The following is a 25,780-nucleotide window of genomic DNA, read 5'->3' as shown; positions in this document are numbered from 1 at the left end:
TTCAAATAGAATTAATAAATGTTGGCCTGCTGATAATTATGAATTATATCTTTAATACTCTCATCTTTCTTCTCAAAGCTATTGATGTAACTCAGCTACAGGTTACAATTAGAACTTTGTCAGTGAGACAGGTCAGTGATGGAGATTAAGATCACAGTTCCAGGCCAACGTGAGCCAAAAAAACAAACATTAGTGAGACTTTCATCTTAAACACGTAAACCTAGCATGGTAGTGTGCACCTGTAATCCCATCAATATGGAGGAATAAGTAGGGGGAATAGACACAGTAGGTACCATACTAACCTGAACAAAACAGTAAGACACTATGTACAGAATTTCGTGCTTCACCAAGTCACAAATTATCCATTTATCTAGACAACCTCTCAAATGGAATATCTAAAATCAGCCCATCAGAAAATCATGACCCTGGGCTGAGAATGTGGCTTAGTGGTAGAGTGCTTGCCTAGCATGCATGAAGCCCTGGGTTCGATTCCTTAGTACGACATAAACAGAAAAATCTGGAAGTCGTGCTATTGCTCATACAGTGTTAGCCTTGAACAAAAGCAGGTCAGGGACAGTGCCCAGGCCCTGATTCAAGCCTCAGGACTGGCAAAAAAAAAAAAAAAAAGAAGAAGAAGAAAATCCCAATCCTTTATTGAAAAATTGTAATTTCCTAGGATAAAATTTTGAATGCTGGTGCCTCTTGTACTGTTGAATGAAATGTTAACATTAAAATCTCTGCAGCCAAAAATTTGCTTCCTTTCAGCCAGAAAGTAGTTGATACTGTACAGTGTTTTGGAGCACAGGCTCAAAACCACTAAGTAATATCAATGAAACCTCAAGCAAGGGGCTGGGAAGGTGGCTCAGTGGTAGAGCGCTTGCCTTGCATGCCTGAGGCCCTGGGTTCAATTCCTTAGCACCACATACGCAAAAAGAAAGTGGTGCTGTGGCTTAAGTGGTAGAGTGCTAGCCTTGAGCTGAAGAGCTTAGGGACAGCGCCCAGGCCCAGAGTTCAGGCCCCACGACTGCACCCAAAAAAAAATTAAAAAAAAAAAACAACAAAAACCCTCAAGCAAGTCGCCTCTCTCTGTAACTCAGTTTCCTCATCTTTTTCCAGCACTGCCTTTTTCCTTTAAATTTCATTAACAATTAGCTGGGAGACAATGGCTCACATGTAATTCTAGCTGTTTAGGAGATAAGATCTGAAGATCCTAGTTCAAAGCCAGCCTGGGCAGGAAAGTACATGAGCCTCTTATCTCCAATTAACCACCAAAAAGCCAGAAATGAAGCTATGGCTCAAGTGGTAGAGCACAAAGATTGGCACCACCACCAACAAAAAAGCTAGAAGTGGAGCTGTGGCTCAAGTGGTAGAGAACTAGTCTTGGGCTAAAAGGTTCAGGAACAGCATCATGCCCTGAGTTCAAGCCCCAGAACCATTAAAAACAAAAAACAAAACAAAACTCAGGAAGCACAGTAATATAGAAAATCTAGATTTATTTGTTAAGCTATTACAAAGACAAAACAATTATCATGGGAAGGACTCTGAGGACTTCATCGCAGTTCTTTTGATCTGTTATAGAACCTAAGAGAGTGGAAATTCAAGGCTATAACTTAAGAGACCAGAGAAGATGGTAAAGCAGGGCAGAAGCTACCCACTGCATCAGTGGTGGGATTCAGTTGGGGTTTTCCAGAGTTGCCAGCAAGGCCTGAATTCATTCATCTGGGCTAGAAATTATAAAAACTCATGTCCATGTGGAACACAACAGAGGCTAATTTCTCTGTGATCTTGGCTTTGTCTCTTAAGGGAAAAGGTTTCCTTACAAAGGTGTTTCAGCTTCAGACTCTTTCTTGCAAACCCCACCCTGGTCAACCCATACCCCAAGCTCCTGTGTGTTTCACCCGAGACCTGCTAGTGGTCAGAGAAGTGCATCAAAGGCAGGAAGGAGTGGCCTACTCAGACAACAACAAACACAGAAGGGCAAGTGATAAACTACAAACACCCCCTTGGTTAAGTTAATTCACCTTTGTTAATAAAGGTCATAGTTTCTTCTGCTGGTGACAACCTGCTGCCTCATAGTTGTCTTAAGAAAGAACTGGTTCAAGTGAGTTTTGAAGGAAAAAAAGCCTTTCATCAGCCCCATTCCACAGTGGAAGAGGCACCAACTTTCCTTCTACAGTCCCAAGCAGAATCTGAAAAACAAACGTTTTACAGCATTTATAACAACAACAATACCAATTATTTACTGAAAGTCTTATCAAGAGTGCCAGGGAACTTAAATATATTATAACTCAGTCCTTGCAACAACTTTTCCCAGGTAGTTATCATCTTCACTTTACAGATGATAAAACTGAAGATAAGTTATAAACCTTGCATAAAGGCATGAAGCAGTATTTGACAGGCCCTCTTTGTGTGCCTTCCCTTGCCATAGAAGAGTTCCAATTATCTAGATATTAGTGATGGTTGCATAAACACTCTAATTATTCCTTAGTTCATTTTTCAAAAGGGCATACAATTTTAAATGATTAAAAATTTACAGACATAGTTTGGAGTCAGGTCTGTTGTATAGAAGAACATGAACAATGAGCTTTATAAAATATTTCTCTAAACAGAAACCATGAAATGAACAAATAAAGTATTAACTCATTAGGATATTTGTGGCTATTTTATGGTTACTTCACTATTACAAAGAATCCTAAGAATCCTTGCCAGGAAGTACAGTAGCATCCCACTTGTGCAACCATTAGTGACTTGGCAAATGAGTTTCTCATGGTCATTAGCCACAGAGTGGCTGATGTCCTCTGAACAGTCTATTCTTCAAGGAGACAAATGTGAAAGTCCCATGATCCAAAAATGTGTCTTCCAGTTTCAACAAAAGTTACTAACAACTATAATTAAACTGAAAAATCAACATGCTATGAAATGTGATAAGAAATAAGTTAGTTTCATAAAGTTTCCCATGAGTAAAAAAGTAAACTTTTAAACATAAAACTGTGAGAGCTGAGAATTTTAGTTACAGAGTACTCATAAGAGGATATCATTTCAGCAGAGACTGCTAGTTTTAAGACCACATGGCTACCAGTGACAGAAGTAAAAATGGATATAATAATTCAGTATTTATGGGAAAAGATATAATTCACAGACCTCTAGGAGGTTGTATTTTGTTTTGTTTTGTTTTTTTGGGGGGGGTCCAGTCGTGGGGCCTGAATTCTGGGCCTGGGCGCTGTCCCTCAGTTCAGTTCAAGGCTAGTGCTCTACCACTTGAGCCACAGCGCCACTTCCGGCTTTTTGTTGTTGTTGTTGTTTATGTGGTGCTAAGGGCCTCATGCATGCAAGGCAAGCGCTCTACCACTAAGCCACCTTCCTAGCCCTCTAGGAAGTTGTTTTCAGACAGTTCTACTAGGACCTGAGAAGAAAGCAGAGATCACAATTCACGGCTGGTAGAAGAAGTAATGTTACATGCTATGCTCAATGGGAATATTTTGGAAGGTTTATAATTTAAAGACCAGTGATATAAAATGGAACAGGGATATAGGATTTAAACGTGTGTGTGTGTGTGTGTGTGTGTGTGTGTGCGTGTGCGTGTGTGTTACTGAGTCTTGAACTCAGAGCCTTGCACGCTTAGTGTTTTCTCACAGTCGGAACTCTACCATCTTAGTCATGCCTCCACTGTGGGCCTTATGCTAGTTAAAAATGTCTCTTGGAGGGCTGGGAAGGTGGCTCAATGGTAGAGCGCTTGCCTTGCATGCCAGAGGCCCTGGGTTCAATTCCTCAGCACCACATAAGCAAAAAGAAAAAAGCCAGAAGTGGCGCTGTGGCTCAAGTGGTAGAGCGCTAGCCTTGAGCTGAAGAGCTGAGGGACAGCGCCCAGGCCCAGAGTTCAGGCCCCACGACTGGACCCAAAAAAAAAAAAAGTCTCTTGGATTTGTTTACCCAGACAGACTTCCAACCACAATCCTCAGATCTCAGCCTCCTGAGTAGCTAGGATTATAGGTATGAGCCACTGGTACCCAGGAAGAATTTAAAACTTTTAACTTGGAAAAAAAAAACAACCCTGTTGATTATTAATGTTTGGAACTAAAATTTAAACCAGAACAAAGAAATTTGTTTGGTGGCCTGAGGTTGGAACTCAGGGCTTTGCGCATGTTAGCCACAACAGGGGAGAGTGAGGGCACTTAACCTAACTGGATGACTGATGGTAGTAGCAGAGTTAAGCAAGGTACATAGCTCTTACCAAGTTAAAGAGCAATGGCTAAAAGCTGGAAAGATAGGCAAGAGGATAGGAAAGAAAGTAACAACTTAAAGGCAGGACTACTGTAGACACTCTGCATGACATAAAATAACTTTACGATCTTTCATTATTATCATATAGTTTAAAGACTTAGGCTGAGAAAAGACAATGTATTTCTCACAATAACAAAATGGTAAATACAGATAAACTTTAGGTAAAGTCCAGAATGCTCAGGAGATAAAATTGGCAGAGCACCTGTCTATCAGCCATGAATGAAAACCAGGCAAGAAACAAACAACTTGGAAAATGGTGGCCTTTGGATGATTGTACATGGACTTGTTATGATTAACAAATGTAGTTATTTCAGCCTTGAAACACAATGGTACCAGAACCTTGGTCTCCCACTGTTTACAGGAGGTCAGAAACCAACACAAAATTATGATTAATGGCTTAAAATTCAATTTGGAATTATCTTCTATTTCCTTCCTAAATTGAAAAGTAGTGAGCTACAGGGATTGTGAATACATTATGGGTTCTATAGGTGAGGAAAGGTGAATCAAATGGACATGAAGCCATTATCTTATACTCGACTACTCCAATGTAAGTCGAAAAGGACGTCTTTCTGAACAAATGGTTAACACCAACAGCTACATCTCATATGTTTCTTTCTTTCTCTTCTTTTTTCCTATTATGTAAGCCCAGACTGGGCTCTGAACTCATGATCCCCATGTCAGCTTCTCAATTACCATGCCTGGCAGTACTTGACATGTGGCAGGTATACAGCAGATCCTGAGATTTCTTAGGGAAAAAGCTATATAATTTTCCATTACTTCAAAGATGAGGAACCTTTTTTCAAACTGATAACCTTGTAGAGTTCTCACTTCTTTTTTATTTGTGTGTATTACTGGGATTTGAACTCAGGGTCTCCAGACTAGTAGGCCAACACTCTATCACTTGAGCCACGTTGCCATAGCCCTTTTGGCTTTGGTCATTTTTCAAATAGATTCTTATGCTTTTTGACCAGCAAGAAACCATTAGCCTCTTACCAAAGCCTTCCACACAGCTAGGATTTCGGGTATGTGCATTTTTGGGTATGTACATTTTGGTGTTTTTAAAAAAAATTTTTTTAGGGACCGGTCCTGGGGCCTGACCTCTGGGCCTGGGTGCTGTCCCTCAGCTCTTCAGCTCAAGGCTAGCACTCTACCACTTGAGCCACAGCGCCACTTCCGGCTTTTTTCTTTTTGCTTATGTGGTGCTGAGGAATCGAACCCAGGGCCTCATGCATGCAAGGCAAGCGCTCTTGCCCAGGCCCAGAGTTCAGGTCCCACGACCGCCCAAAAAAAAAAAAAGAAGCACTGGACTTATTACCTGACTTATGCAACAGTAACCATTAATAATAACAATAAAATAAACAAATAAAAAAAGGTTGGAGTGTGGCTCAAGGGATAGAGTACCTGCCTAATAGGCATGAGGCTAAGTTTAATTCCCAATACTGCAAAAAACAACACAACAAAAAATTTCTTGATTTTCAAGTTCTAGAAACTACTTACCTTAAAGCAAATTAAAGCCCTTTCAGTGATCAACATCTGCATCCTCAAATTGTCCAGCAACTGTTGGTGTAGTATCCACCTCCATGCCATCTGTACAAATAAATGAATTGCTGAACCATAGGACAAGATTCAATCAGAAAGAGGCTAGTGCCCTCTGCTGGTAGGATCTGCTTTTTCATTTTATTTTTAAATTGTCCAGGTATATAAAGTTGCGCTGCTTTCTAGATTTAGAGCAAGTTAAAATTAGTCTAAAGGACTAGGAGCATGGCTTAGTGGTACAGTGCCTGTCTATTACACATGAAGCCCTGGGTTGATTCCTCAGTACCACATAAATAGAAAAAGCCAGACGCAGCATCGTGGCTCAAGTGGTAAAGTGCTAGTCTTGAGCTTAAAAGTACAGGGTCAGCTCCTAGGCCCAGAGTTCAAGCCCCAGGACCGGCACATATACAAGAAATAGGTCTATATATCTAAGTTTACTTTGTTAAATTTTCAACCTCAAAACTAATAAAACTCTAAGTCTACAGTAGCTTTCTTTTTTCCTTTCTTGTTTCTGAGACATTCTTCTACACAATTTAGGATGGCTTCAACCTAATGATTTTCCTGTCTATGCCTCCTAATGCTGGTGGGAACATTCAAGTGTAATATTACTTAGTAGCTATACACTCTTCACATGTCTGTGTTCAATGTTTACTGTTAGAGATCATTTTTTAAAGGTATATAGTTGGATTACAAAGCCTATAACACAATTTAGGAGAGAAGACAAACCCAGCAGAACAAACTTTTTGCTTATTTGTTTTCTTCATCTTACTAAAAAGAAAGCAGAGAGGGGTTGAGGAGAAGAAAAGCCCTTTGCAAAGTCTTCTGCAACTGCTTTCTCTACTTCTTTTTTTTTTTTTTGGTTGGTTGTGGGGCTTGAACTCTGGGCCTGGGCGCTGTCCCTCAGCTCTTCAGCTCAAGGCTAGTGCTCTACCACTTGAGCTACAGCGCCACTTCTGGTTTTCTGGTGGTTTATTGGAGATAGGAGTCTCACAGTCTTTCCTGCCCGGGTTGGCTTTGAACCGTGATCCTCAGATCTCAGCCTCCTGAGTAGCTAGGATTACAGGCGTGAGCCACCAGCGCCCGGCTTTCTCTACTTCTTTACTGCCCCTCAGCTCTCAACCTTTCAGCCTACCACACATTTCTGCTGAAGCCCCTTGGCATCCCAGCATCTGAACATGCACATGTAATATGTCTACAATTAACTAATCATCTTTCCACATAAAAATGCTTCTCTTTCCAGTCTTGCTCAAGCCAGAAAATCCTGTTACATCCTTAACTTCTCTTTCTGTCTCCTAAATTTCTTTCAGTCAAATCCTTTGTATTCACGCCCTCTAGTAAAATTTGGGCTTCCATCTGTAATCTAATATAAAAGTCACAAAACAGAGCTTCTCTTCATTCTTTCAGTATTTTTCCTCCCCAATCTATTTTGCATAATTATCATATCAAATGTAATCATTTTTCAGTTGCTATCCACTGAATTATAGGTAATGTTCAAATTCTTTAATGAGTCTTTCAAGTTCCTCTAACACAAGGCCATTCTACTTCTCCACCATTCTGTTGTTATAATATTCACCCTTCACACACAAAAGTTACTGACACAATGAACTATAATTAGCCAAAGGTGAATGGTCTCTAGATCTTTTGCACATGGCTCATCTCTTTGCCTGTCCCTCTCTCTCCAATTGTATGTAAGTCCTTGGATTTACTTCTCTTTGTTTTTTAGTCTTGGTTTAGATACCACTTACATTAAGAGGCTTGATTATCCCTACTGGGTGAGGGACCCTGCCTCTAAGGCCCCACAGCTTCCTAAGCATCTCCTGTATTTCATGGCTACATTGCCACATACTGTCAATTATTATTCTCTCTAGTAGAATGCTTGACAGAAATCTTTCCAAAGACTACAATACTCAGTATACCAGACACAGCAGCTTATTAAATACTTCTTATATAAATGAATACATGGGAACACTGAAATGCTATTGGTAGACAATGAGTGTTTAAAAGGCAGTAAGAATGATGTAGACCCTGTATGGTCATACATGCCTGTAATCCCAGATATGTAGGAAGTAGAAGAATTGTCTAAGGCCAGCCCTAGACAACAGTGTGAGTCTTTTAAAAAAAAAAAAAAAGGCAAGGTGGTGGCTCACACCTGTGATTCTAGCTACTCAGAAGGTTGACTGAGGACTGGAGATTTAAGTACCAAAAAGGAAGTCAGAAGCAGAACTGTGGTTTAAGTGGTAGAGCATCAGCCTCGAGCAGAAAAGCTCAGGAACAGCACCCAGTCACTGAGTTCAGTCCACAGGATTAGTGTGTTTGTGTATGCACACAATGTATGGAAAAGTAGTATGGTTCAAGTGGTAGAGCCTTGAGCAAAAAGCCAAGTAAGAGAGCTCAAAGCCATGAGTTCAAGCCCCTAATATCAACACAAAAACTCAAGAATGGATCAACACATAGGAAAAAGGGCTTAGGCTTAGAGCATGGCTGAAGTCTTAGCAAGAAGACATGAAGGAAAAAAAAAATCCATGGAATGGGGCTGGGAATGTGTTTTAGTGGTAGAGTACTTGCCTAGAATGCATGAAGCCCTGGGTTCGATTCCTCAATGCCATATAAATAGAAAAAGCCAGAAGTAGCACTATGACTCAAGTGGTAGAGTGCTTAGTCTTGAACAAAAGAAGCTCAAGAACAGTGCTCACAGTGCTCAGGCCCCAACTTCAAGCCCCAGGACTGGCCAAAAAAAAAAAAAAAAAAAAAAAAATCCATGAAGTTATTAAACTGAAAAAGGTAATTAATGGTGAAAGATTGGGTCAAAAGAAGAATACTTCAAGGTTCTATATGAAACATGAAGGGATTCAGAATGGAACCAGTAAGCCAGGCATGGTGCTCATGCCTATAATTGTCGCTACAAGGGAGGCAGAAATCAGTAAAATTTCATTTTGAGGCCAGCCTAGGTAAAAAACTTGAAATACCGTGCCTCAACCAATAAAAAGTTGGACAATTTGTGGGCTTAAGAAATTCTCCCTCAGCCTTCTAAGTAGTATACACCACTGAAACCTGCCTGAACTCAGGGTTGTTGGAGCTGTATAACCCTTTAAGTAAGTATGATAGCCAGGCATTAGTGGTTCATACCTGTAATCCTAGGCTAATCCTAGGCTATCTCAGGATTGTGGTTTGAAGCCAGACCAGGCAGGAAATTCCACAAGGCTCTTATCTCCTATTAAGCACCAAAAAAGCCAAAAGTAGAGCTAAGAATCAAGTAGTAGAATGCTAGCTTTGAGCACAAAAGCTTAGGAACAGCACAAAGGCACAAAACACCAAAAATCAAAGCTAAAACCAAATTTAAAGAAAAAAAGAAAATTTGACCAAAACATGGATTACTTTATAGCTGGTGGTGTATTTGGGGGTGGGGTGGGGGATGGGGGACTAAAAACAACAAAAAAAGTCTAGATTTGCTTTTCATATCATAGTTACTCTTGAGAATTCTTTGTCTTACAGTTTCCAAAAGAACCCACATTTCTCTGTAATTTCCCTCTTTGCCCAGGTAGTCATTTGTTCACACTGAAGAAAAAGGACACTCACCTTCATAATCTCTTATTGAATCTTCTGTCCGGACTCCAGCCATGTTATACTGACTACTCACAGACTGAGAGAGCATTCCTTCTAATCTCTCCAGTGTGGCTTGCCCTTCTGCTGTTAAATGGGATAATCCTTCTTCATAGGTATAAAATGTAGGGATATCCCCCTGTCCTTGTTCTAAATAAAATAGAAAACTTTTAAGCTATGATACAACAATTAGAAAAAAATAAAATGGGCTGGGCGTTGGTGGCTCATGCCTATAATCCTAGCTACTCAGGAGGCTGAGATCTGAGCACCACAGTTCAAAGTCAGCCCAAGCAGGAAAGTCCATGAAACTCTTATCTCCAATAAACAACCAGGAAACTGGAAGTGGAGCTGTGGCTCAAGTGGTAGAGTGCTCACCTTGAGCTGAAGAGCTCAGGGACAGCGTTCAGGCCTAGAGTTCAAGACCTAGGACTGACAAAGAAAAAAAAAAAATGGATAATCAACAATGCACTTACAAGGTGCAGTTCTAAGAGGTTTCCAGGAACTATTGCCAATGTTTATTGACAAAGATACTGCTGAAGAGATACAAAGAAAACATCCCTACCCTTCAGGATAGAGAAGGGATTCTGAGAGATAATAACAGTAATTCCCAGAGAAATGACCTGTTTAGAAGCTTGATGGAAAAGAAGGTGCTCCTAAACTAAGGGATTCCTGTATAATCTCAAGGTAGTAATTTTACAAGTTGACTAAAAATTAATTTGAAGCTAGACGCTGATGGCTCACACCTGTAATCCTAGCTACTCAAGAGGCTAAAAGCTGAGGATTGCGGTTCAAAGCCAGCCCAGGCAGGAAAGTCCATGAGACTCTTATGGACTTAATCAGAAGTGGTGCTATGACTCAAGTGGTAGAATACTCGCCTTGAGCTGAAGAGCTCAGGGACAGTGCTCAGGCCCAGAGTTCAAGTCCCACGACCAACAACAACAAAAATTAATTTGACATTCAAGTTTTTATCTCATTAACATATATGATCCTTTCATTAAAAAAATCTGAAATTCAGGCTGGGAATGTGGCTTAGTGGTAGAGTGCTTGCCTAGCATGCATGAAGCCATGGGTTCAATTCCTCAGTACCAGATGTGCCACCAGCACCCAGCTAAAAGCCAGATGTGGCACTGTGGCTTGACTGATGGAGTGCTAGCCTTGAGCAAAAAAGAAGATCAGGGACAGTGCCCAGGCCCACAGTTCAAGCCCCAGGACTGGCAAAAAAAAAAAAAAAAAAAATCTGAAATTCCAGAAAACACAAAAAAGTAAATAAGTTATATAAAGGAGAATCCCAGAAATGAGGATGTCTCAGACCAGGCACTTATGTAGGAAAGAGCTTTGGATATCCAGGCAAGTGTTTGTAAGACCAGTAGGGATAAGAAAAAGAGTAGAGGGGGGGCTGGGAAGGTGGCTCAGTGGTAGAGCGCTTGCCTTGCATGCATGAGGCCCTGGGTTCGATTCCTCAGCACTCCATAAGCAAAAAGAAAAAAGCCGGAAGTGGCGCTGTGGCTCAAATGGAAGACCGCTAGCCTTGAGCTGAATAGCTGAGGGACAGTGCCCAGGCCCAGAGTTCAGGCCCCATGACCAACAGAAAAAAAAGAAAAAGAAAAGAAAAAGAGTAACACCTTCCTTAAGCTATGAGACTGGGCAGGCATCCAGTGGCTCAGGAAGTGCTAAGGAAGTGGAGACCTACAGGATTGAGATTCGAAACCAGTCCAAGTAGAAAAGCCCATGAGACTCTTAATTCCAATTAGCTAGCAAAATGCTAGTCTGGAAACATGGCTCAAGTGGTATAAACAGAAAAGCTGAGTAACAGCACCTTACCAGTGAATATATTTTGGTCTGAAAAGGCAGTGAAATGTATTGTGGGGGGGGAAAATGATCCTGGCATTGAGCCATTTCAAGAAATTTGTTAAATAAAGACAGAAACAAGCTAGCTTCTCAAATGGTAGAAAGGCTGTTTTCTGGGGGCAGCTACTTTAGCCTAAAAGGCTGTTCTTTTCTCTTTTGTCAGTTGTGGGGCTTCAACTCAGGGCCTGGGCACTGCCCCCAAGGCTCTTTGTGCTCAAGGCTAGTGTTCTACCACCTGAGGCACCGCATCACTTTCCACTTTTTCCAAGTAGTTTATTGGAGATAGGAGTCTCAAGGACTTTTCTGCCCCAGCTGGCTTCAAACTGTGATACTCAGATCTCAGCCTCCAGAGTAGCTAGGATTACAGGCATGAGCCACCAGCACCCAGCTAAAAGGCTTTTCTGACTGTTCATTTTCTAGCTACTACTGTTCTTTCACTTCATTTGTCTCTATTTATCCATTTTCTTTCTAGAAAAAATTTTCCAAATTTTACCTTCAAGCTTGGGAAGGCCATAAATCGTCCCAATTTTTCTGTTCAAAGGGCCAAGACACACTGCTGGGCCTGGTGGTTCATGGCTGTAATCTTAGCTACTCAGGAAGTAGAGACCAGGAAGATCATGGTTCAAAGCCAGACTAGGCAAAAAGATTTTGAGACTCCAACTCTGCTGTTCACAGAAGCTGGGGGTGGTATGACAAGCCTGCCATCCCAACTATACAGAATAGGATGGCAGTCCAAGCTGGCCTGAGCATAAAATGTGAAACCCTATTTGAAAAATAATGAAAGCAAAAAGGGCTTGGGTTGTGGTTCAACAGCAAGTTCAAGATCCCAGTTTAAATCTTAGTACTGCCTACCCCAGGAGGACCTACACACAAAGTGTGCCACTATATAGGTTCACTTTTATTTACAACCACTTTATACTGGATACCTCATGTAGAACAAAGAAATATAATCCTCTGCCTCCAGCAAAAATAAGAGCTTAACATGAAACAGTAAAACAAATACCAAAATACATTTCACTGACCATGTGCTTCCACATCATATTCTTCTCCATCATAATCATCTGAATCCTCATCCTCAGGATCTGGATGTAGGGCCTGACATTCACACATTGCAGTGAACATTGCCTCCACTGAATAAAGACATTAAGTTGTTACTAATATGTCTTTCAGATTGTAATTAACATTTTGTAATAAAAACATGGATATAAATAAATTGACTAGGCTCAAGAGGTACACAACGATGCCAATATTTATAAAACCTACCAAACTCCAAGTAGGACTGACCCTGAAAGTGCCAAGACAATGGACAGTCCCAAACCAAGAAGTCAAGGTTTCACTGAGATCTCTTCATGGCTGCTGGATTGTCTAAGAAAAAGAGTCAGTCCATGGCCTGATGAATCAGGACGAGCCCTTCTCAGCTGACAAGTCACTTTCCAATGATTCTAGCATCTTCGGCTTTGGAATTGTTATTGACTCCTGTCCCCCCTGATAGGTGAGATTCAGTCAACAATATCACTCAATAAAAGGAAGCAGAGTCCTCCACTTACAGAATATACCAGGTAACAGATTGGTAACATACCAGATATCAATCCTCTCACTACCTTTCATATTAATATGTACTTGATCCTCAATGAAATTACAGATAATAAAATGAAGAAAAGAAAAATAGACAGTCAGGTGTGGTGGAACATGTATCACTGGAGGCTGAGGCAAGAAGATCAGGAATTTTAGGCCAGCCTGTATTACATACCAAAACCATGATCCCCTGAAAACAATAAAGTAGAGGAGTGAGGGTGTGTGGGGGGGAGGGGAGGAGGAAGACTGCCTACATGCAAATGCAAAAAGATCAATATTATAGAACACTCACATGCTGATTTATCACTAGGCACAAATCTAAATTCAGTAATAGGTTCCACATCATCATCACTGTCGTCTTCTTCATCAGAAAGAGATTCTCTTGATTCTTCTAGAAAAGGAATAAAAATACTTTTTAATGTATCCTTTACTTGACATTTTAAAAACAGCCAAGTGCCACTGGCTCATACCTGTAATCCTAGCGACTCAGGAGGCTAAGATCTGAGGAGAGCTGTTCAAAGCCAGTCCAGACAGCTGAGTCTGTAGGACTCATCTCCATTAAACTACCAAAAAAGCTGGAAGTGGAGCTGTGGCTCAAGTGATAGAATGCTAGCTTTAAACAAAAGAAAGCTCAGGGACAATGCATAGGCCCTGAGTTCAAGTCCCAGAACTGACACAAAACAAACAACAAAAATCCAAGCCCGGTACCAGTGGCTCATGCCTGTAATCCTAGCTACTAAGGAGGCTGAGATCTGAGGGTTCAAAGCCAGCCCAGGCAGGAAAGTCCATGATACTTATTTTTTTTTCTTTTGTCTATCCTGGGGCTTCAACTTAGGACCTGGATGCTGTCCCTAAGTTTCTTTTGCTCAAGGTTAGTGCTATACCATTTGATCCATAGTAGCACTTTCCACTTTTTCTGAGTAGTTAGTCTCATGGATTTTCCTGCCCAGGGTATAGGCTTTGAACTGTCTTCCTCAGATCTCAGGCTCCTGAGTAGCGAGGATTACAGGCATGAGCCACTGGTGCCTGGCTTTTTAAAGGTGTTTTTAGTTGTTTTTTTTTTTCCAGTCGTGGGGCTTGAAACTCAGTCATGGGCACTGTCCTTGTGCTCTTCAGCTCAAGGCGAACGCTCTACTTTTTGAGCCACAGTACCACTTCCAGTTTTCTATTGGTTTATTGGAGATAAGAGTCTCAGGGACTTTCCTGCCTGGGCTGGCTTTGAACCTTGATCCTCAGATTTCAGCCTCTTGAGTAGCTAGGATTACAGGCGTGAGCCACCAGCGCCTGGCAGTTTTTTTTTTTAACTGTATTTTTTTTTTTGTCTTTTCTTTGAGTACTGGGGATCGAACCCAGGATGTTGCACTTGCTAGGCAAGCCTTTTCCACTGAGCTAAATCCCATCCATGAGTACCTCCAATTAAGCATCATAAAACCAGAAGTGGAGCTGTGGCTCAAAGTGGTAAAGACCTAGCCTTGAACGAAAAAGCTCAGTGACAGTGCCCAAGCCCTGAGTTCAAGCCCAAATGAACCCCTACCCAAAAAAAAAAAAAGAATGTACTGTAACCTAGTCATATTTCACACTGAAATATAGATAGGCAGATAAGAGCAGTTAAAAGATAAAAAAAATACCATATATGTATGTGTATACCAACCTAGATTTTAAAATATAACAATGAAAAAAGCTAGTTGTAGAATGCATATGATATCACTTACTTAATAATTTGAAACATAGGGCTAGAGCGCTTGCCTTGCATGCCTGAGGCCCTGGGTTCGATTCCTCAGCACCACGTAAGCAAAAAGAAAAAAGCCACAAGTGGTGCTGTGGCTCAAGTGGTAGAGCGCTAGCCTTGAGCTGAAGAGCTGAGGAACAGCGCCCAGGCCCAAAGTTTAGACACCACGACCGGAACCCCCCCCCAAAAAAAATTGAAACATATAAAACAAAACCATTATATTGATCATGGGCACAAACAATCAGTAAAAATTAAAGCACAGCAAGGAAGGACCACGTCACCTTCATGATACTGCTTAACTCCAAGAGTAGGAAATGATGTTGGAGCCATACAAAACAGGCCACAACAGTACAACAGTGGGTTCCTTTAAAAGTTTAGAGTAATTATGGAAAAGTGCTACAATTCATGCTGGTATTGAATCACAGACATTTTTTGTACAATCATCAGTACTGTAAAAAACAAAAACCAAACAAACCTCTAATCATTCTGTATTTTGTGTTACATATGAGTTATTTCATAATGAAAAATATAAGCTGGGTGTCAGTGGCTAATGCTTGTAATCCTAGCTACTCTGGAGACAGAGCTGAGGATTATGGTTAAAAGACAGTGTAGGCAGATGCTGGTGGCTTACTCCTGTAATCCTATCAACTCAGGAGGCTGAGATCTGAGGATCGAGGTTCAAAGCCAGTGTGGGCAGCAAAGTCCAAGCGACTCTTATCTCCAATAAACCACCAGAAAACCGAAAGTGGCACTGTGGCTCAAATGGTAGAGCCTTGAGCTGAAAAGCTCAGGGACAGTGCCCAGGCCCAGAGTTCAAGCCCCACAACTGACAAAAAAAAAAAAAAGACAAATGTAGGCACAAGGGTCTGCACAACTCCATCTCCAATTACCAGTAAAATGCTGGACTTGGAGGCATGGCTCAAATGGTAGGGCACCAAATGTGAGCCAAAAAAAAAAAGGAGCAGGAAGACCCTGAGTTCAAGACCAGGTCTGAGCACAAACACACATGCAAAAACAAATAAAAAAAATTTAAATAGGCCCCTGAAACATTCAAAATTAATAGTTCTTTTTTGGTTGTGGGGCTTGAACTCTGAGCCTGGGCATTGTCCCTGAGCTCTTCAGCTCAAGGCTAGTACTCTACCACTTGAGCCAGAGTTGCCATTTCTGTTTTTTTGGTGGATAATTGGAGATAAGAGTCTTTCCTGCCTAGGTTGGCTTTGAACTGTGATCCTCAGATCTCAGCCTCCTGAGCAGGTAGGATTACAGGCATGAGCCACCAATGCCCAGCAGTAGTTTTATTTTTTATTTTTATTTTTTGCAGTATTGGGATTTGAACTCAGGGACTCTGGTGTTCTACCTTTCAGCCCTTTTCTGTTTTCCATAAAGTCTAGTACTTTTGCTAGGACCAACTATAGCTGTAATCTTTCTGGTTGGCCTCCAAAGTATCTTGAACTATGTCTGTTTGTTTTGGGGCTGACCCTGGGGCTTGAACTAAGGGCCTCTGAGCTTAAAACTCAAGGCTAGTGCTCTACCATTTTTGCCACAGCTCTACTTCTGGCTTTTTGGTACATAATTGGAGTTAAGAGTCTTATAGACTTTCCTGCCTAGATTGTCTTTGAACTGTAATTCTTAGATCTCAGCCTCCTAACTAGGATTACAGGTCTGAGCTCAGTGTCTAGTTTATATCTACATTCATTCATTCACTCATTCATTCATTCAGTTTTTGTTGGTCATGGGGCTTGAACTCTGGGCTTGAGCGCTTTCCCTCAACTCTTCAGCTCAAGACGAGCGCTCTACCACTTGAGCCACAACACCACTTCCAGTTTTCTGAATGGTTTATCAGAGATCAGAGTTTCACAGACTTTCCTGCCCAGGCTGGCTTTGAACCGTAATCCTCAGATCTCAGTCTCCTGAATAGCTAGGATTACAGGCATGAACCACAAGCACCCGGCTACATTTACATTTTTAACAAGCTCCCCAGCTGCTTCTAATAATCTAACAGAACCCTCTAATTTTCTCGATAAAATTGAGATTTAAGAGAAAATAAATTGCCTTGCAAGTTAACCACATTTTAGCTACCATTTATTGAAATAATACCTCTCTGGCCCTTTTTCTGGACAGGCACCTTTGTCCAAAGTCATTGTTGGACATTATCTAGGAGTATTTTTTGTTTTTTGTTTTTGTTCTGGTCTTTGGTGCTGAGGATTGGATGAGTGGTCTCATGTATGCTAAATACAGACTCTACCACTGAGCTACACTATATTCTGAGCATCAAGATGCCAATTTCAAAGTGACTAACAAGGTTATCTTTAATGTTTTGCATTTCTATCACTAAATGAATACTTTCAACATGACACATATTTTTCTTAGTTACTGCTATAGTTTGGATCATGAATGTCACTTCAAAGGCCTGTATGTAAAAGGTTCATCACCAGTCTAAAGTACTATTGGGAAATGGAAGAGCCTGGTGGAAAGAAGTAGGTCTTTGGGATACATGCCTTTAAAGAAGTTATTGAAACCTCACCAGTCCTTTCCTTTGCTTTCTGGTTGCCAGGAGATCTGGTGCCATGTGTTTCTGCCACAGTGTACTGTGACACCAGAGGCACAGCCAAATGACAACAGACTGAAACTAAGCAAAAGTAAACTTTTTTCTTATTAAGCTGATTATCTCTGGGACTTTGTCACAGCAGCAGAAAGTTGACTAACAATTAGAAAATCATAGCTACATATACTTACATTATGAGTGAATTGTGGCTAATAACTCTTTAGGAAGTCTTACTACATTTCATGTTCTGAATGGTCTTTTACTCTCTTTTTCAAACTCCACCAAGTATTTATAGATTTTGAAACTTTCCCAGTAGTAACAATTTAAAAACTTACAACAAAAATATTTTTAGATAGCTAAATCAGACATTATCAATTAGTAAGACAGAGCTCACTAAAGCTCTAAAAGTTAATAGTGTCAGGACTATTGTAGATAAGTGGCCACAGTGAATCTCAAACCACAGGAAGGACTCAATAGTTTCATGGGATTTTCTGTTGCACACTATTTTCATAGAAAAGCCCGTCATTTTTCTTTCTTCTTCGTCTTTTTTTTTGTTTGTTTGTTTGTCATGGGGCTTAAGTTCAAAGTGCCACTTCTGGTTTCCTGGTGGTTAATTGGAGATAAAAGTCTCATGGCCTTTCCTGCTTGGACTAGCTTTGAACTGAGATCCTCAGATCTCAGCCTCCTGAAAAGCTAGGACTATAGGTGTGAGCTACCGGCACCTGGGTAGCATGTCATTTTTCTAATAGTAAAAACTTCACTAGATTTTTATAAATCTTCAATTATCTCCAAAAGCACAACTTGGGAATTGTGTTACCAGAACATTTCAACTTTGGCACTAAAAGTTCAATTCTGTGGAAGTGCCACAGAATTGTAAATGTAAATTGTTATACAACTTTCTTGCCACCTTAACTTCTACATGCCAGATGCACCTCTGCCACTGTCATTGCTGATGGGGGGAAAGGATAGAAGGTTAACTTGAGGTACATAATAATCCTCCCATTCACCTGCTGAGAACCACTGCTGTAACAACAAAAAGAGCAAAAAGCATGAAAAACAAAAGCCTACACAGTTTTATCCAAAATTCATGGAAGCACAAAATTCATAATTGAGTCTCTCAATTAAGAAAGAGGGGTGGGAAAGGTGGCTCAGTTGTAGAGTGCTTGCCTCACATGAATGAGGCCCTGGGTTCGATTCTTCTGCACCACATAAACAGAAAGAGCCGGAAGTAATGCTGTGGCTCAAGTGGTAGAGCACTAGCCTTGAGCTGAAGAGCTCAGGGACAGCACCCAGGCAGAGTTCAGGCCCCACAACTGACAATAAATAAATAAATAAATAAATAAATAAAATAGCCTGGTACCAGTGGCTCAACCCTGTGATCTAGCTACTCAGGAGGATAGAGGTTCAAAGACAGCCCTCTTATCTCCAATTAACCACCAGAAAACTGGAAGTGGGGCTGTGGCTCAAGTGGTAGAGCTCTAGCCTTGAGCTGAAAAGTGCAGGGGTCTACAACAAAAAGCTGTAAGTGGAGGTATGCCTCAAGTGGTAGAGCACCAACCTTAAGTGAAAAAACTAAGAGAGTTCAAGGCCCTGAGTTCAAGCCCCAATATTGGCACACATATGCTCAGGCATGTGCGCACACGCACACACACGCACAAAGACACACACACACACACACACGCACAAAGACACACACACACACACATATGCACAAAGACAGACAGACAGACAGACAGACAGACAGACACACACACACACACACACACACACACACACACACACACACACACACACACACACACACAGGAAAAGTAATCTGGGCCTGGTGGTTCATGTCTATAATCTTAGCTGAGGATCACAGTTCAAAGCCAGCACACACAGGAAAATCTGTGAAACTCATATAATTAACTACCCCCCCGCCCAAAAGTCAGAAATGGAGCTGTGGTTCAAGTGTAGAGTGCTAGCCTTGAGCAAAAAAGCTCAGGGACAGCACCCAGGCTCAGAGTTCAAGCCCAAGAACAGGAACCAAAAAGAAAGTAAGAGCCAGGTGCCAGTAGCTCAAGCCTATAATCCTAGCTACTCAGGAGGCTGAGATCTGAGGATCAAGGTTCAAAACCAGACTGGGCAGGAAGGTCCATGATACTCTTATCTCCAATAAACCATCAGAAAACCAGAAGTGGCACTGTGGCTCAAGTGGTAGAGCACTAGCCTTGAGCCGAAGAGCTCAGGAACAGTGCCCAGGCCCAGAGTTCAAGCCAAAAGAAAAGAAAAAGAAAGAAAGGAAAAATAAACGTTATTTTCTAAAATATACTTTACTATCAAAAGAAGCACTGAATTAAATTATACCATATAAGCCAAGAACTAGGCTCATGCCTAAAATCCTACTCAGGGAACAAGATCTGAAGGATTAGTGTAAAGGCAAAATGAGCAGAAAGTGTGAGATACCATCTTCAAAACAACCAACAAAAAGCCAGGTAGAGATGTGGCTCAAGTCAGGAATGCCCACCTAGCCAGCAAGCTGAGTGTGAGTCTGTGAGTTAAAACCCCAATACCTCAAAACAAAAAAATTACATCATACATACCTTCAAATTTGGCATTCACCATAACATACAAATGTTCTCGAGGATAGGCAGTTAGATCCCTGGAGACTGCATGTAAGCTAATGGTGGGGTATTCCAGTGAGAATCCTAATCCAGAACCATCTAACCAAGACAGGCGGCTGAAAAACATGTTTTAAGTAGATTAGAAACTCAACCCTAACTTAATATCTCAAAGTTTACAAAGGTTCAACCTAGATGTTTCTTTAGATGTATTCCTAAAATAAATTTAGCAGCAGGTACTTACTTTTCTTTAAGATAATTGTATTATAGCTTATTTTCTCCTAGCTATAAATTCAAATACAAAATACTGTTTTTCTAATCATGTGTATTTCTACCATTCTTCAGGAGTTTACTTTTTTATTTTCTTAGGCCAGAGATCAGAACTCAAACAGGATAACCGACACTTTCACTCACTGATTGGCACTCTACCAACTGAGCCATGCTTCTAGCCCCCAACTGAGTCATGCTTCCAGCCCTCATTTCTTTTCAGGGCTTTGTTTGGTTTTTTTTTTTAATTCTATCATTTTCACTGGAATTTTTCAGGTGCCCTTTTTGCTTTTCCAAGTCCTCACCTACCTAAGTCCCCAGTAGTTCCAATGTAGGAGGCCTCCTTTCAATTGCTACAGTCCATAATGACCTCTTCTGTTCTACTCTTCATTTGTATTCATAATATACTATGAACTTAACTCTATGGCAACGAATCTTACATGTTCTTTGCTACCTGACAGCAGAACACTGCCTGTCATGTTCTTTTAAACATTTTCCAAAAACTTTAGCAGAGTTCACAGCAGGTAAACATGTAATAAATACCTTGTAATCAACAATTTCTTTACTAATCCTTGTATTAAGTGAAATACACAGGAACTAGCCTTAAGAACATTCACAAGTTAATTATTACCTTGAAAAATAAACTATGAAGATTTTCTTTTTTTTTTTTTTTAATTATTGGGTCCGGTTGTGGGGCCTGAACTCTGGGCCTGGGCGCTGTCCCTCAGCTCTTCAGCTCAAGGCTAGCACTCTACCGCTTGAGCCACAGCGCCACTTCCGGCTTTTTTCTTTTTGCTTATGTGGTGCTGAGGAATCAAACCCAGGGCCTCAGGCATGCAAGGCAAGCACTCTACCACTGAGCCACCTTCCCAGCCCAAACTATGATTTTCTACCCAGTACCACATTTAAGAAAAACCCTGACAAGGTAGGTCTACTTTTCCTTTCAAAGTGGTGAAATGCAAATATCAATAATATATTTGTATTTGGAGCAGTGCACTCATAATGAGCAGTAGCTCATAATCCTAGCTACTCAAAAGGCTGAGATCTGAGGATTGCAGTTCAAAGCCAGCCAGGGCAAGAAGGTCCATGGATTCTTGTATCCAATTAAGCACCAAAAAAGCCAGAAGTGGAGCTGTGTGGCTCAGTGGTAGAGTACAAGCCTTGAGCAAAAGAAGCTCAGGAACAGCCAAGCACCGGTGGCTTACGCCTATAATCCTAGCTCCTCAGGAGGCTGAGATCTGAGGATTGAGGTTCAAAGCCAGTCTGAGCAGAAAAAACTGTGAGATTCTTATCTCCAAAAACCACACAAAATCGGAAGTGGCACTGTGGCTCAAGTGGTAGAATGTTAGCCTTGAGCTGAAGAGCTGAGGGACAGCACCCAGGCCCAGAGTTTAAGTCCCACGACGACGACACCCCTCCCCCCCCCCACACACAAAAAAAGCTTAACGAAGTTAAAGGACTGAGGGTTTAGCAGAAGAGCATAGGGTTAGTATACTCAAAATCCTGGGCACCAAGGAAAAAAAAGTTAATATAGGAGAATTTCTGTATTTTCTGCATAACTTTTAACTTAACTTTAGCTCAGGGCAACTAGTTTCTAACCAAGCAAAACCACAGTACAGTGAGAGATCCTAGGATTCCCTGGGGCAGAAAAAATGACAGTAGTAATGTGAACCTGTTCCAGGTCATTGCAAGAGAATGAATTTGATACCTCTTCCCCCAGAAAGTAAATGTGTAATAGCAGTATCCAAGTCAAATATAAGACCCTCAGTTATGATAAATGCTGGGTTGTGGTGATAAATATGCAACTCTGTAGTTTAATAACTTATTTGATCATGGACTTAAAATTTTAAACAAGTCAGGCACAACCGTCTGAAAAAGTATGAAGAGTTAAAAGTGATAGAAATTATTTTCAGAATGACTATTACAAGTTCCAAAGAAACTGATTTCACTACATAATTAGGCTGTGTGTAGTGGGCTCTCCCTTTCTTGCTTGATGCTGTGTTTTAATGTGGAGATGAAAAACGATTCTCAGATCAAGGAAGAATCACTCTACTAAAGCAATCATTTTAATAAAAAAATCTGCTGGTACAATCATGATTTAGAAAGGCTCAATCCAAACTTAAATGTCCAAAATAATTCCAGTATGGCAAAACACCAATGCTTCAAATGGGAGGTGGAAAGTTTGAAATCCAGTAACAGAACTAGTATTATCAAATTATAGCCTTTAGTTGAAAGCACATAGTAATTGTTTTGTAGTTCTTCCAGGATGACAGGATGCTGCCTCAGCACAGCACTTACTGCCAGTGGTGTTCCCTAAAACCACTTCTGTCTGGATCATCTCCTACATAGCTGTGGATTCTGCACTCTACAGCACAAAGGTAAACTGCACATAAAGGTAATACTTAGCTGATGGCAGTAGAGCACCTGCCTTGTAAGCACACAGCCCTGAGTCCAAACCGCAGCATCACCACCACCACCAAAAAAAAAAAAAGACAATACTGGGGCTGGGAATGTCGCCTAGTGGTAGAGTGCTTGCCTAGCATACATGAAGCCCTGGGTTCAGTTCCTCAGTACCACATAAAAAGAAAACAGGCTGGGTGCCAGTGGCTTATGCCTGTAAACCTAGCTACTCAGGAGGCTGAGATCTGAGGATCATGGTTCAAAGCCAACCTGGCAGGAAAGTCTGTGAGACTCTCCAAAAACCAATCAAAAAATGGAAGTGATCCTGTGGCTCAAGTGCTAGCCTTGAGCTGAGGGACAGCACTCAGGCCCAGAGTTCAAGCCCCACGACTGGAAAAAAAAAAAAAAAAAAAAAAGAAACAAAACAGAAAAAGCCGGAAGTGATGCTGTGGCTCAAGTGGTAGAGTACTAGCTTTGAGCAAATGAAGCTCAGGGACAGTGCCCAGGCCCCGAGTTCAAGCCCTAAGAGACAATACTTAATTTACTTTTTTTTTTTTTTGGGTCCGGTCATGGGGCCTGAACTCTGGGCCTGGGCACTGTCCCTCAGCTCTTCAGCTCAAAGCTAGAGCTCTACCACTTGAGCCACAGCACCACTTCCGGCTTTTTCTTTTTGCTTATGTGGTGCTGAGGAATCGAACCCAGGGCCTCGAGCATGCAAGGCAAGCGCTCTACCGCTGAGCCACCTTCCCAGCCCTACTTAATTTACTATTAAGTTTTAGTCTTTGTATCTCATATATGCTAGCTAACCCAAAATATAACAAGAATCAGAAAGCCGGTAAATATGGAGAAAAATGTTTTGCAAAACTCTTAACATTTCTTCACGAGTATGATCACTCTTTTTTATTCTTTTTTTTTGGTCGGTTGTGAGGCTTGAACTCTGGGCCTGGGCGCTGTCCCTCAGCTCTTCAGCTCAAGGCTAGCGCTCTACCACTTGAGCCACAGCACCACTTCCGGCTTTCTTCTTTTTGCTTATGTGGTGCTGAGGAATTGAACCCAGGGCCTCAGGCATGCAAGGCAAGCGCTCTACCACTGAGCCACCTTCCCAGCCCAGTACTGCATTCTTAATCTAGGAGGGTAGTGGGTATATAGGTGTTAATTATAATTCTCAAATCATGTATACATAACCTTTATAAGTTTTACACATATTTTTATGAAAGGTTGGAATGCGAACTTTTAAAATAGATAATGTAAAACAAGTACAGAATCTTCCCCTCAAAAGGAATTATAAATGAAGGGAAGAAGGTTGAACAAATGCAGTCATGGTATTCAATATACACTATGTAAAAAAAAAAACAAAAAAAAAAAAAACGAGCTATGGCTATGCAACTTGTGGGCAGGGAAAGGTGGGAGAAACTGGAGGAAAGCAAAAGAAGAAGTGACGCTGTCCAAGAACTGTACTCACCACCTGATTCACGGAATTTTAACCCCTTGGTACAGCTACTTAAATAATGACAAAATTACATTCTTTAAAAAAAAAAAAAAAAAAAGGAATTAAGCTGGGAACGTGGCTCAGTGGTAGAGCGATTGCCTAGCATGCATGAAGCCCTGGGTTCGATTCCTCAGCACCACATAAGCAAAAAGAAAAAAGCCGGAAGTGGCACTGTGGCTCAAGTGGTAGAGCACTAACCTTGAGCACAAAAAAAAAAAAAAAAAGGCTCAGGAACAAAGCCCAAGCCCTGAGTTCAAGCCCCAGGACCGGCCAAAAACGAAAAAGGAATTACAGACAGAATGAACAAAGCCATGATCACCAATACGGATCTGGGGGGGGGGGGGGGATAGGAATGTGTTTGTCCCCATTCTCCACTAGTAAAAAAAAAGAAAAGAAAATTACTTTCCTCAAGAGCACCAAAGACTCTGTCGAAACTCAGTGTCTGCTTTCCACACTGGGCTGAGGGGACGTTAGCATTCATCGTCTTCCCCTCAGGCCTGGAGTCCTCCAAGTGGCCTCCGGGCACCCGGGCTCCCTCAGCGTCCCCGAGTCCCCCCCCCCCCCGCCCTCCCCTCCCTCAGTGACTCCGAGTCGGTCCCCGCCCCGTCCCCCCCCCCCCGGGCTCCCTCAGCGTCCCCGAGTCCCCCCCCCCCGCCCTCAGTGACTCCGAGTCGGTCCCCGCCCCGTCCCCCGGGCTCCCTCAGCGTCCCCGAGTCCCCCCCCCCCCCCGCCCTCCCCTCCCTCAGTGACTCCGAGTCGGTCCCCGCCCCGTCCCCCCCCCCCCCCCGGGCTCCCTCAGCGACACCGGGGCCCGTCCCCGCCGCCCCCGGGGGTCTTCAGCCATCCAGGGCCCGTCCCCGCCACCCTCTCCGGACTCCTTTGCGACCCCGAGTCCCGTCCCCCGCCGCCCCCCGACGCCTCCCGCGGCAGCGGGTCCCGGCTCGCCCGCGTCCCGCCCCGCCGGCGCCCCGCTCGCGAGCAGCCCAGCAGCGCGGCGAGGGAGGCCGCCGCGGGCGCGCGGGGGACCGTACCTCTCAGAGATGTAGAGGGTACCGGTGCCGAGGCCCTTCCCGTTCAGCACAGCCTCGGTGTCCGGCTGCTGCTGCCGGAGCCCCTCCGCCGGCTCCGGCGGCGGGAAACTTTTGAGGAAGCTCATTGCAGTCGGGAGAATATAAACACAAAAACCTAGGGCAGCCGCGCGCGCAGCGAGCACAGCTCCAGGCGGCACGCCCCGGAAGCGATCGCAGCCACCCGGAAAGACAACCTTGCCTACACGGAAGCTTAGGCGCTGCGGATCATAGAGATGAGGCATTCTGGGAAGTTGTTTGGAGGTCTTTGTCGTTCCTTGGGCATTTGTTACCAGACGCCGTGGTTTCTTTTTGTGTCTCTAGGTTGGGAATACCGCATGTTCTCTGGCACAGGCTGCTTCGAGGTCATCACAGCAGCTCCGTTGGGAGAGGAGCCATGAAGAATGGTATTTTGAGGCGGGCAGGGGGGTGGCTCACGCCTGTAATCCGAGCTACTCAGGAGGCTGAGATCTGAGGATTGCGGTTCGAAGTCAGCCCGGGCAGGAAAGTCCACGATAACTTATTTCCAAAAGCCAGACGCGGAGTTGGTGTTAGGACCGGTTTAGCCTAAGTAACTCCATTTTGTCCGGGCAGCCATTTGGTGTTTGTAAAGTAAGTACAAGCTGACCTTGCCCACAAAGAAACTAAAACCTGTTGTTGGTGCAGTAAAGGCAAGCCGAACTGAACCTTATTTACAAAACGATTCCAAGGAACCAGCAAGTTCCCCATAACAACGCCCACCAAACCAGGGGCCGGCCTGGTGGAGGCGTCCAATCAGCAAAAAGCACCTATGTAACCCTTCTGCTTTTAACCAATGAAGATAAGGGTTAGCTCATAACAGCT

The 25,780-nt window shown here is 42.5% G+C and overlaps 1 protein-coding gene across 1 annotated transcript; it reads right to left on the bottom strand.

Moving 5' to 3' along the window:
- Nucleotides 1–1,475: 1,475 nt before the first annotated feature.
- Clns1a (chloride nucleotide-sensitive channel 1A) lies at nt 1,476–25,106 on the bottom strand. Its single transcript, XM_042689474.1, has 7 exons — nt 24,902–25,106; nt 19,697–19,833; nt 13,133–13,231; nt 12,288–12,395; nt 9,394–9,567; nt 5,779–5,868; nt 1,476–2,189 (listed from the first exon to the last, which is right to left on the bottom strand). The coding sequence occupies exons 1-6, from the start codon at nt 25,024–25,026 to the stop codon at nt 5,801–5,803; spliced, it is 711 nt and encodes a 236-aa protein (XP_042545408.1). The 5' UTR covers nt 25,027–25,106; the 3' UTR covers nt 1,476–2,189; nt 5,779–5,800.
- Nucleotides 25,107–25,780: the final 674 nt, after the last annotated feature.

This window comes from Dipodomys spectabilis, unplaced genomic scaffold, assembly GCF_019054845.1.
Source record: "Dipodomys spectabilis isolate Male_0828 unplaced genomic scaffold, ASM1905484v1 ptg000003l, whole genome shotgun sequence".
NCBI lineage: Eukaryota > Metazoa > Chordata > Mammalia > Rodentia > Heteromyidae > Dipodomys > Dipodomys spectabilis.
Note: the sequence above shows the minus strand (reverse complement) of the source record. Positions and strands in the feature narration are given on the sequence as shown.